Source organism: Lampetra fluviatilis, chromosome 49 (assembly GCF_964198595.1).
Source record: "Lampetra fluviatilis chromosome 49, kcLamFluv1.1, whole genome shotgun sequence".
NCBI classification, from domain to species: domain Eukaryota; kingdom Metazoa; phylum Chordata; class Hyperoartia; order Petromyzontiformes; family Petromyzontidae; genus Lampetra; species Lampetra fluviatilis.
This window is the reverse complement of record NC_136323.1, coordinates 362,053-374,322: the sequence shown is the minus strand read 5'-3', so window position 1 is coordinate 374,322 and position 12,270 is coordinate 362,053. Positions and strand designations below refer to the sequence as shown.

The 12,270-nt window shown below is 48.1% G+C and overlaps 1 protein-coding gene across 2 annotated transcripts in view; it reads left to right on the top strand.

Annotated features, from left to right (window-relative positions):
- LOC144948396 (arrestin domain-containing protein 1-like) overlaps positions 1–12,270 on the top strand; it is a 103,857-nt gene that overhangs the window by 56,527 nt on the left and 35,060 nt on the right. The window contains exon 3 of one of the 2 annotated variants that reach the window (XM_078877817.1): positions 9,434–9,493. The exons of the other annotated variant lie outside the window; for it this stretch is intronic. Within the exon in view, the coding sequence (XP_078733943.1) occupies positions 9,434–9,493 (60 nt within the window). The remainder of the gene's footprint in view (positions 1–9,433; positions 9,494–12,270) is intronic. 2 annotated transcript variants of the gene reach the window in all.

Here is a 12,270-nt window from a genome sequence, read left to right as displayed (position 1 = left end):
TGTGTATTTAATTGTCCATTTTTGGTATAAGTTGTACGCATCGGCCTGTTGATTTTCTGGTGCGGTTGATGGTTTGATCAGTATCTTTGAGGAGGAGGAGGAATGTCAAATCCAGGAAGTGTGACTTTTGAGTCGCGAATGAGGCCTTTATTCTGGACGTCCGCGCTGTTCCACTCAAAAATATGAGAAAACTCAAAGAGCCACACAAATTAGTTCACAAATCTCGTTTTGCTCTACTGCCGTCTCGTGACCACATTACACACCCGTGGATTTTGTAGTTTCACAAATATATGCCTGATTTGCAAGGCTGGTAGCCGACGGTTAACCGTTTTAATGGCGCTACGTGCACTGTTGAAAATAAGTGAGAAAATAATTTGTGACGAGGCTGTGTACACGAGCACAATCCTGTTTTGTGTGTCAGGTCAAAAGCGATTTCTCTATAAAATTAACATTGAGGCATTGGTGCGCATCTCCTGTTTACAGCCCACATTCCCCCATCACAAAGCTGTACTTATAGTATCGAACCCGGGTGGGATGATGGGCCGAGTCAACTCCCTCGGACCAGGATTTGAACTCGCGTTCTTTGCGACTGCAATCCGGTCGCTTTACAGCCCAGCCACCCCGACTGATCGTTCAGAATGTGCGTGTGCCTCCGTCTGTCCGTGTGCCTCTGCATGCCATTTAAAAAAGCGTTTCATTTGTCTTGGTAGCCGCAGCACTTCACGTTCAGGGGGCAGTGCAAGTAGTGCCAGGGTTTGCGTGTCTGTGTGCGTACGTGTGCGTACGTGTGCGTACGTGGGGAGCGGTAGTGTAGCGGTTAGTGCTCTAACAAAGCTACCCGAGTCCGATTCCCGCTCGTGGCCAACACCAGTGACGATAATCTTAAGCGGTCGTGGGCCTCCACCCCAAGGTCTACTCGGCCTCAAATGAGTGCCTCGTGCGATGTGTAAACATCGCCACTAGGGAGACAAAAGTGGCCAGGTGTGGTGCTGGCCACCCACCCCCTCATTTACTGTGCCAGCCTTCATAGGTGCTCGCTCACAGCGCTTTCCCCAACAGTCTGTTCAGGCTATATGGGGATCTTGTATTTGTTTGTGCAGGGAATGCAGCATATTATGTTTTAGGGCATGCAGCAGAATATAATATGTGCGATGCAGAGGGGTTTTGATCGGCTCTTATAGGGCTCTTTTTATATATATTTATTCAGTGGCAGTTATGTAACCGTCTGCATATGTGCAGTCTCCCACTCACACAGGCCGATAACTGATCTTGTGCTGTGTGTTCTGATATATAGCAATGCTTAGAATGTCGTACAAGGATTGGAAAAGCAACTTGGGACGTTTAATTGCATCTAACTAGGACGCATATCTACAGAGGGGCATCTTTGCCTATGCACACGTGGCGATTTGCCAGCATTGGTTCAAGCAAGCCTGACTGCTGATGAGACACCAAATGTCAAAACGGGTCGAGAGTTGCTTCTAATAAAGCAGTGTTGCTGAAGGACATGTAGCTGATGGGATGTGTAAAAACACATGTACGTGGAGAGACGGAAATGAGGCATCTTTGTCTGTTCAATTATTTTAATCGGGAGAACCATGTTGTGACGGGTAGGACAACACGTGTCGCGTGGAGGAGGACAGGTTACTGAGACGGGCATTGAAGTGGCACCCAGAAATTAGCCACCAAGGGGAAGACCTGTAGCCAGGTGGCAGTGGCGGTGATGACGGGGCTGCAAGAACACGTCTTGGAGGTCGGTTATCACTTTTGCAACAACTGTGGGATCTAGCAGAAATAAGGAAGCAATGGTGAGGTTTCGTGTTGGCGGCATGAACAGCATTGGCCGTGTTGACCTCTTGACCTGTGTACAATGCAGAACAAACAAAACTATTTACACCCATTGTGAGCCCCCTGTTTGAAAACACCTTTTTACACCAGATGACCTCATTCGCGAATATTTTAAGATCCTTTTAACATTGCAAAATGCATTGGTATGTGCGTAGGCACTTACGGATATATATTAAATAAACTAAACACAGCACTCAAAAACATGTACGTTTGTTTTAGATTTCTTAAATCATATCGTTATGTAACTTGCAACTTTTATTGTAATGTTATGTAGCTTTATATTTCCACATAATGTCATATTTTAGCACTTTATAATTATAATAATATACCCTTTGTCGAGCTCCAAGGCCTCCCCCTGCTTTGGTCATGGTCATTGTTTGACCATACTTCACCACGCTGGTCAATGCGAGTATTGAAGGGGCAAGTGAAGCAGGACTGCTTCAGACATCACCAGCCACCGGTGTTGACCTTGGCCGGGAATCAACCTCAGGTGGCCGGGTTCGTAGCGCGGCATGCTAACCATAACACCAGTCATGCTCTCTTATCATCAGGCATGGTCAGTCCACACTGCTGGATGAAGCCCTCCCAAATCCGCCGCCATCTCTCACAATCTTGCAATGTTACAAGCCACCTGAGTAACCTGCTGCACGAGCTGATGTAGTGGCTCAGTCTTCTTTGTGGACGTGTTCCCTGGTACATTTTGTGCGTACCGGACATACGTGCGCCCGTGCACACCCGTACTACCTGTTGGACCGTGTGTGAAATTAAAGCTGTGCTGATGAAAAGCTCAAAGTGCCAATTATGTAAGAATGGATCGCAGTCCTTTTAGGGCACGGGGGGTGGATTTTTATAGGGGCAAAGGATTTTTTGGTTCCTTGTCCCTTCCTGTGCTCAAGCTGTGCTACTGGTCATTGTTGTCCCCCCACTGGTGCCGACATATGGCAGCCACATGAGTCGCATTCTGCTCGAAAAAACAACGATAGGACGTGGCGTTTGATGGCTTAAACGCATTTTCAAGATTCTCAGAGTGCTCGCAGCTCTATGGAAATCCCCGGTGCTCAACGAGATGGATCCACCCTAAAAGAAACGTCGCAAAAATATAAAATATTATGCTGGGTTCCGCTTGCTGTTGTTTTACTTCTCATTATTATTTGCTTACCTTCCTGCTGTGTGATGCTTGTTTTCCACACGTCGTGTGGTGGATGTCATAACTCAGTTGTGAGCATTCTAGATGGGCGCAGAAGCGCATCCAAAAGCGCACGATGCGGTGACCGTCTTTGTTTGCTGGCGAGCGAAAACCACTGGCAGCGGGTTGACGTGCAGGCTCTGTGTGTGACGTCGGCCAGTACGCTGCGAGGACACGGCCTCATCGCGTCCTCTACATGCACCCCGAGTCATTAATTCCGCGTCACGTCCCTGGCACGGCTCGGCTTCTGCAGTGGAAACGTAACCTGGCACCACATGAGCAGTGCCGGGCTGGCTCGGCACGGCCTCGGCGTAGCTCAGTTGTTCAGTGGAAAAGTGCTGTTGACGATCGCACAGGGGAACTGAAGCCCAACATCTCAAACATTCCAGCTCAAGATTAATTTCTTCAGAGGCTTTTCTTACATTGAGGAGTTTGGCCAATTCCTGAAAGAATGTTTTTACATGCTAGAGAGTGGCAAGGGAAAACTCACATTTGTAAGTGGATGCCATTCAGGAAGGTTGGTAGTCCACCTGCTTTGTTGCCTGCAAAGGGAAAACCACTGGCGATAAATGCGATAAATGTTCTGATAGTGCATTGTCTTTGTACTGGTCGCCTTTTTGGCGTTCTCTGGTCTGACACTGGTGGTGAGACTGGGCCATGAAGAAGGCTGTCTCTGGTGTAGGCCAACCAGTTTCAAAGAAAACGCATCAAATATTAGCAGAGCATGTTTGTTTGCATGTTCATCTTAACACCACCTGCTTTATTGCCAGAAAGGGTAAAACCTATTTTTATTTATCATATTTTATACTGGTGGAAGAAAATGGTCCCATGATAATCTATACATTTTTGCAAATAATTGTCTTGTGTGATTGTTGGAGATTGTTGCTGAGACCATCACATGAGCTGTTTGTGCAAACCTTGTTCTTATGCCCACAGTTACAACCCAAGGAGAAAAACCCACGGCAGTGTCAGAGGTGCTGCTTCTGTGAACTCGCCTAGGTTTACCCAAGCCCCTTCAGCCACCCAATTGGTCTTCTCTTGATAAAATAAACAATATCGATGACGTGTGATGTGGAACAAGAACATCTCTGTGCGTATTTGTTTTTCAAACATTGAGAGTTAAAGAGGACGCCACGTGAGTACATTCAGACGTGCGCAACCTCTAATTGATACCAAATCTGCCGTTAAAGGCGACCGGCCGTAAGGGGTAGTGTTGTTTGTTTTCCCGCGAGCTCGGCTAACGCGTGTTAAACCGCCATCCCCGTGGCGTTTCAAAACCCGCTGACGCTCGTGCTCGGCCGCGCTGTGGAGAACGTTCGAAACGCGGAAACCGAAGGTTGAACGGCGCAGAATAATATTCGTGCAAACGCGACGGTAATGACCGTACGTTATTTGTTTAACGACCGAAACTTGAGCGACCGCCGATTAAAAAAAAAGTGTGGGGCTCAGTGACGGAACTCATCCTGGGTGCGATTACAGTGTTGGCGTCTGGCGGCACTAGACCTGCAAGGGAGTAGTGGGCAGCCAAACAAAATCTACCTCGTAAGGTCACCCGGGTGCATCTGCTAGCTCATGATAGCAATGCCTGAGCACTCGACTCTTTATTATCCACAGCGGCGCCACGGATAAGAGGAGTCGAGGAGTAAACCGCTCCTGCTATCTGCATTATCTGCAGCTAGGTGGCACTTGGAAGTGATCCCAAGAAATTGGGGCTCTACTACCCCCTGTTATCCACGGCCGTTCCACGGATAACAGGACTCACTCAAAGATAATGAGATCCGTGAGCAGCTCCCATCTTTATCAACACGGATGAGAGGAGTTCACTTCACTTAGGAGTGGGGGTCACCCACCCTGATGCACAATCATGGTAAGCCAATCTCTCCATGCCCTTTTAAACGCGATGCCCCAGCAATCGCATGAGCACCCGGGTACATAATTTAATATTTATAAAGGACACCCCTCATCAAGAGAATGTGCCCACCACGTTGCATGGGCACGGTACGGCCATGTGATCGGTGATCTACATACGCATGTGCGGTCGTCTGTGTGTGGGGACAGCGGTGGTGCAGCGGTTAGCGCGATGTCCTATGAACCCAGAATCCCAAGTTCGATTCCTGCTCACGGCCAACACATTGATGATTTTCTGAACTGGTCCTGGGCCTCACCTAGGTCGACTCGGCCTCAAATGAGTATCTGATACAGTGTGTAAACATCAACACTCAGGAGACTGGCCACCCACTCCTTTATGTGCCGGCGTCCATACACTTGCCCCAAAAGTCGGTTAAAGGCTATACGGGGATTTCTATCTTTGGGGAGGGGGTAGCGTGCCGTAGTAGTTTTCAGACTATGCAGACACCCTGATGGTGACGATGCGCCTCAACAAGCGTCAACAAGCATTACCCCACTTCTCTTTCTGCTTCTTCCGTCACACTTCACTTCTCTCCCCCCATCGCCTCTTTCCCCAAGTTCTTTTAACATTGCTCATTTTAAGAAACAACTTAACTCTTCATCACCATTGCGATGTGCATTTGATGTGCTATAAAGTAGGACCATTGCTCGAAACGTGATTTTTTTTCTGAGTTTCTTTTATGGCAGCATTATTGACGGAATGTGAGTTGTTCAGTTTTCATTGTGAGCTGTGCTCGACAACCATGATTATTGGTATTTTATGGAATTGGGTCACTTAAACTTCCGACTAAGCCTTTGGTAAGAAGTGAGCAGACTTCGTTAAGCTTCTCACCAGGATGCTGGCTTCGTGAGATGCAGTTGCATTTCGATGCTGTGTGAATCCACATTGTGTGTTCTGCTGGATTGTTATTGAATTATTGATTACATCAGCACCGCTGGAGAGTAAGGCGACCAGGAACATTGCGTCTCTGCGTTGGGAAATTGTAAATTGTGTTTTCGTGGTGGGGAGCGGTGGCACAGCGATTAGCGCACTGCGGTGTGAACACGGCGACCCGAGTTCAATTCCTCGCCAAGGCCAACATCGGCGGTGATTATTGGAACTTAACGATATGAACCTGTCCTCTGTTGACTCGTCCTCAATACCTGGTTCAATGTGTACGTCAGTACTAGGGAGACAAAGGCGGCCGGGCGTGGTGTCGACCACACTGTTCTTACGTGCGTCGTAGCGGCCTTAGTAGGTGCCCGCAAACAGCACTTGCCCCAACGGTGAACCCAGGATTATATATTCCTTAATTAACTGGTACTTCCAGTTGGCTGTGTACAAGTTCAACATACAAATATATATCTGTCAGTTATGATTGAGATCTTGGAATGTTTATTCTAAGGGGTTGTCTCCCGTGATAAAATGACGATGAAGTCACGATCGAGCAGAGCCATGGCGCACCAAAAACAAACCCACACCTCAATTCACGCTGTTTTTTTACTTCCCCACAAAGTGGTACTTTCTTTTATTGACCGGAAGGATGATGTGCTAACTCAACCCCCTGACCATACAAATCACGATTTGACCTCGCAACCTTTCCAACTGCGAGTTCGGTCAAACCACAACTTGTGAGACACAATCCTGATCGTTCTGCTTCCCGAGCCGGTTCGTGTTGACGGCGTCGAGTCACAAGAAAACCACCGGAGGCGTCCCAACCCCTGGCAGTCGTGGCACCGACTCGGCACAAACAAGCGACGTCAGGGGGTGGGCGCCAGGGCTCGAGTGGTCGAGAACGTCCCAGGCACCACGTGCGGCGGCACGCACGGGAGCCGCACCGCGGGGTCCTCTTGGTCACCACCCCTCCCCCCCCCGTCCACGTCCCCCCTGCTCCATTCATCCCCGTGGACTTTTGTTGTTCCCCCCCCCCCCCCCGATTTAATTAAGGCTTCTTTTGATGAAGATTCAAAAGTGTTTACGGAGTTCTCTGCCTTGCCGCCGGGCTGCCGTGAACGGCGCTCATTGTGCGGCCGTGCCGTAGGAGGGGGGCGGTGAGGAGGTGGAGGGAGGGAGGGGGGCGAATGTCCCAGCATGCTGCGGCGTGAGGGCTGCGAGAGTGCAGCCCGCCCGCCCTTCCTTCACAGGCTGCGTGCCCAATTTGAGGGGAATCGCTGCTGTTTTCGGGTTACCTATTGCCATGGTGATGGTGGGGGTTGTTCAAGGACAGCCACGGTAGTTACAAGCTAAGCAGAGTTGAGCACGGGTTTAGTATGTACGGTGTGTGTATGTTGAACTCCTTCCGCACCGTGATGTAGGCTACCTTGCTAATCGGAGGTGCGGGGGAAGGACAACAAACTAAACACAAAAAGCAGTTGTCAAGACACGAGTTTTCAATCTGGATGATGTAAAAGTGCGTAGCCCCAGTGGCTTCCAAAGATCGGAAGGAAGAGCGTTCCGGACGGCCGCAGAAGCACATCTGAAAGCGCCGCGCGATGCGGTGACCACCGCCTTCGTGCGATGCGGTGACCACTGCCTTCGTGCGATGCGGTGACCACCGCCTTCGTGCGATGGCAGCTTATGGATGGGGAGGCTGCCTGGGAATGCAAAGTCGTTTGTAGGCTTGAGCTCACGAGCTGGTGAGGAGATGGCGGCACATTTGTTGATTCTTTAACCTGTGTACAAGTGTCTTTCCTTGCCCCTCCCAATGCTGCATGGTGGGTTTTCTCCAGTCACTCTGGTTTCTGCCCACGTGCCAAGAAAGCACTGAGGAATGGAATTGGCCAACTATCCCAAGCCAGCACCCTCGTGATAAAACATCCGTGAGACTTTTATGAAAACACAAAACAAGGGCCACTTGAGGGGATTGTTTGTTGTTTTTGAGAAAGCCGTGAAAATCACTTCCCACAGCCGCTGTTTGACAAGCAAGGCACAGGAGCGCCGCTCTGACAGATTTCCACATGAATTATTCGGCGTATGACACGGTCATACCAAAACACGCAAAATAATCACTCATTGAAACAAAAAACATCTAATATATTCTTGTCCAGGGGCTGCTGGCTACGACGAGATGGCTTCAGGAGAGAGTTGGTGTCGCTTTGCTGTTCCGCCTCCGTCGCAATGACGCACACCACAGCGGTCGACTATACGGTCCAAAATAATGTTTGCAAATGTAAGGAGCGTTTGGATTGGAGGGCAGTTGAAGGCTCTATTTGTACGTTCATACAAACCCGACAGTAAAGCCTTAATAGTTTTTTTTCATGATAGTGTTTTAATGCGAAGCCATTAGCTCAACAGCACTTATCTTTACTGCATTCGCAGGAACAAATCTTACTGCTAGGTGCAGGGACACGCTTTGAGTGCTAATGTGTGCCAAGCCGTTCTGTGAACCTGCTGTGTGACGAGCACAGGGAAAGATTCTAACGGTCTGCGTTCAATTTATTCAACACCGTGCCGTCGTTACAGGCTCAAAGCTCGATTATGTCATCAAAGCCTTGTCCTGGCGCACGCACGCACACTCACAGATTCCTTCACTTGCCGGGAAACAAGCTCAAGTCTAACCGTAATGTGCTGTTGTGTGTGTGTATTAGTGGTGCACCTAGCCTGGCACAAGCGCCGTGGTGACGTCGCCAACAGTAACGTCGTGTTTAGCACGCTGCGCCATGAACCCAGTGCCCCAAGTTTGGTTTGCGGTCACGGCTAACTTCTGTGGTGATTACCTGAACATGTCCTGGGCCTCCGTTGTGTCGACTTAGCCTTAAAATAGTACCTGGTGCAGTGTGTAAACATCAGCACTAGGGCGTGGTGCTGGCCATACCCCGCTCTCGTGCGCTGTGCCGGCCTTCATAGGTGCTTGCTAACAACAGCACTTGCCCCAACAGCTTGTGTAGGTTGTAGGGGGGATCTTTGGCTTTGTAATAATCCAATGGTTCGCGCTGCGATACAACCCAGTGGTCCTGCTGTCACGGGCATCAGAATCTCGCTTTGTCCTTCTCGGCATGAAGCGAACATGAGATGTGTTGGTGCGGTCATCGGTTTTGTTTTTGCCACATGACCCCTTTGTGTGTTGTGCCAGCCCCTAATAGGTGCCGACACCACTTGGCGCACAATGTGTTTTTTGTATCAAGGTGGAAATTGTGCATGGTTGGCATATTGGAGACCCTGTCTGGTACAAGATGCACAATAACAACACGTGTTGTGGTTGGGTTTCTGTCTCTCACGGGTATAGCGTGTCACCTGTCTGAGGCTCGTCATCAAATATGCACGCACATGAATTACTCACATGCACGGAAGTCCCTGAGCATTGTGTCGATATTCGTGTGTGTGTGTACAGTGCCATGTTCAAAAGCCTTTCTGGCGTTACACAATCAAAACCATTACCTCTCTTGGAAGCCATTGCAAACATCAACAGCTATTCACCTATAAATCAATTCTGGACAGCGTTTGAAGGACTTGGGTGACGTGTTCGTGTTAGCAGTTTAATTGCATTGGTTGCGTGTGTTTGTTTTTCCTTTCAGAGTCGTCTGGTCCGCTGTCAATCGGAAAGCATTCCTTTCCCTTCAGCTTTAAGCTTCCAGGTAAGAGCACGACTGATTGAGGAGACGTGGCGCTCCACCTAAAAATACAATTCTGGAGAGATCGGTTTAACACGTAGTAGGCTTTCCCAACCAATATTATGCATAATAAAGGGGTTTTTTTGGGTTGGATCACGTAAATATAAATGTGTCGTTAACCCACCACCACGTCAACAAAATGTGTCAAATGTGCAAATTAGTTACTGCTTCAGCACACCGGTGTGTTGGAGAGGGAACCCACAACAACATTTACAATTCGGGTCGGACGTATCGCCGGCGATTAGAACCAGCTTCTTGAGTCGATTTGCCAGAATTTGCAAGAAGTCTTCCTGGAGAGATCTCTCGATAGTTGATTTCTGCTGATCTGTCATCAACTTTGTTATCAAATATTTTTTTCTCAATCAAATAATTTACCTGCTCCACCCCCCCAGCCGTTCTGGTTAAATTCTGCTATAGCTCCATCCATGCGACCTAAGACATTGAACAACATTTCAATGTTCTATTCTAGGAGTGAATAGCAATCTTGGTCAATCATCATCATCCTCATGCTTGGGCCACTCTCTTCAAATAACTTTGCTTCCCAATTGCACCCTGGAGCCATTCCATCAGAAGCTGTTTTTTTATTATAATTCACCATCTGGTGAAATAAACATTACCGAATCATCCTACGACCACTAGTTTCATTTCAAAGTAAGAAAAAAAAGGTCAAAAGTTATTTATCTATTTTTATTTTTTAGCAGGAAAAGCCCACTGAGCTCTGTAGCTCTTTTTCTGAAGCGACCTGGCCACAAATGATGGCCCAGTGAAATGGCTTATCACGTTTTGAGGTGGTAACCATGTTCTGTTTGCAACCCTGAGCCAATGGTGGAAATTCCACCATATCCAGGACGACTACCAAGTGGTAATTTTGTTATCGATTCTGGAGTCGATGCCCAGCTGGGATTGGTACTCACAACCTTGCGATTGCGAGGCGCTCGCTGTACCGCTGAGCCAGCCGGCCAGTTACTCGCCTCATAGGTCGGGGACCCCACCTATTTGTCGTTAAGAATTGGCACAAACAAAAATACAAATAAGGTGCCGAATGATGGTGTTATTAAATACATTTTGAGTACTTGTGCTCTACTGTTTTAATAAAGTGCGAAGCAGTAGCCATAGTTGTTCGTGCCCGGCACTATGAACACGGCAACGACCCGAGTCACATTTCTGGCCGCTGCTAACATCAGTGGTGACTGATCTCTGTACCAGTCCAGGCCGCTTCACCCTGCACCCTTTCCCGTTCCGAGACGTCTGCAAGTGGCTGGGTGGGTGTCCCGTTCACCGCTGAATCTCAGAACACGCAGGCGGCTCGGCGTTAATTTTATTTAGAGAGGCGTAGCGCCGTTGTTCTTAAATACACAGCACTCATCGCAGATAACTGTCGTGACACGACCGCACTCTGTGACAGCTGGCACCAAACCGTGCCACACGCTTTCCCGCACGGCCTTGTGTGAGCCTCGGTACCGATAAAGTTATTTGATTTAAAATGTTCTCATGAAAGGGTTAACCAACCCCCAGTGACCAGCGTGGTGAAGTATAGTCAATCCGCTCCATGACTGATACGACATAAGGAGGCGTTTGTGTAGCAGTGGATCGACGAAGAGTAGTAAATGGTTGTTATTGTCGTCGTCATAGTCAAGGCTGTTGTTTCTGGGCTGTGTGTTTACAGCACACAGTGTCCCTTTGCCTTCGTTGTTTCCGAGGGACATTGAATGAGTACAGAACTCGTCAGGGCTTGGATTTGTTCTTTCACTTGACTTATTGGCAACTTGTCAGCTTTAACGTTAAAATAAAACGTAACCTTTGCAAGCTACATATCTTCTTAACGAGAGGGTCAATGCCTTTAACATGTGGTCGTTCACCAGCATCGCTTCAAGCCAGCCTGATTGCTGATGAGACTTACGTGTCGAAACCAGTCCAGAGTTTGCTTGTTCTGAATCAACGAAGGCCGTGGGAATCATAGGCTGTATGGACAATACTGACTTATTTTTTACATGGACAGATAGATATTTGTTACGTGACACTGCGTATATATATTCACTTTACAGGTGCTATTCTATTTGAGTTGAGATTTACTTGGCGATTTTTAATCGATGGATGGCCTTAATGGACTAATATAATGGACTAATTGGCCCCGCTCTTTACCAATGTCTTTCAAAAGCTAACCTAGCCTAAAGTGAGTAGCTGTTGTGGTGCATCAATAATGAGAAGCACAACTAAAGTTCGGTCATGGCAATACCGTGGCACCCACCACAGTTAACCACCTTGCTCGTTTACAGGAGGTCGTGGGTTCAATCCCGAACCACATGCTTGTATATTTGGAGTTGGCGTGTTCTCCCCGTGTTCGCGTGGATTTTTCTTTGGGTCCTCCGGGTTTCCCCTCCACATGTAGAATCAACGTGAGTTTTAGAGTATTTGGCTGCCATAAATGTCCACGCGATAAGCCACTTTGCCGAGCTGTTTTAATGTGTGGTCTGGTCGCTTCTGAAAAAGAGTTGCATAGCTCAGTGGGCCTTACCTAGTAAAATAAAAAGAGTTTATAGTCTTAGTTTATACTGCCCAGTTTTGTACATCACTACTGTATTACGCATTCGCCACTTATTGCAGAGGGTCACGTTTCAGTTCCAGAAACCGCTCTGATTAATCCTGCGGCATGCGTATTATCCAAAGCACTACGCGCCACCTGCTTTACAGTGGACATTAAAGAACCTGTGACCTAATTCGCAAGAGTAGGCTTTTGTGTG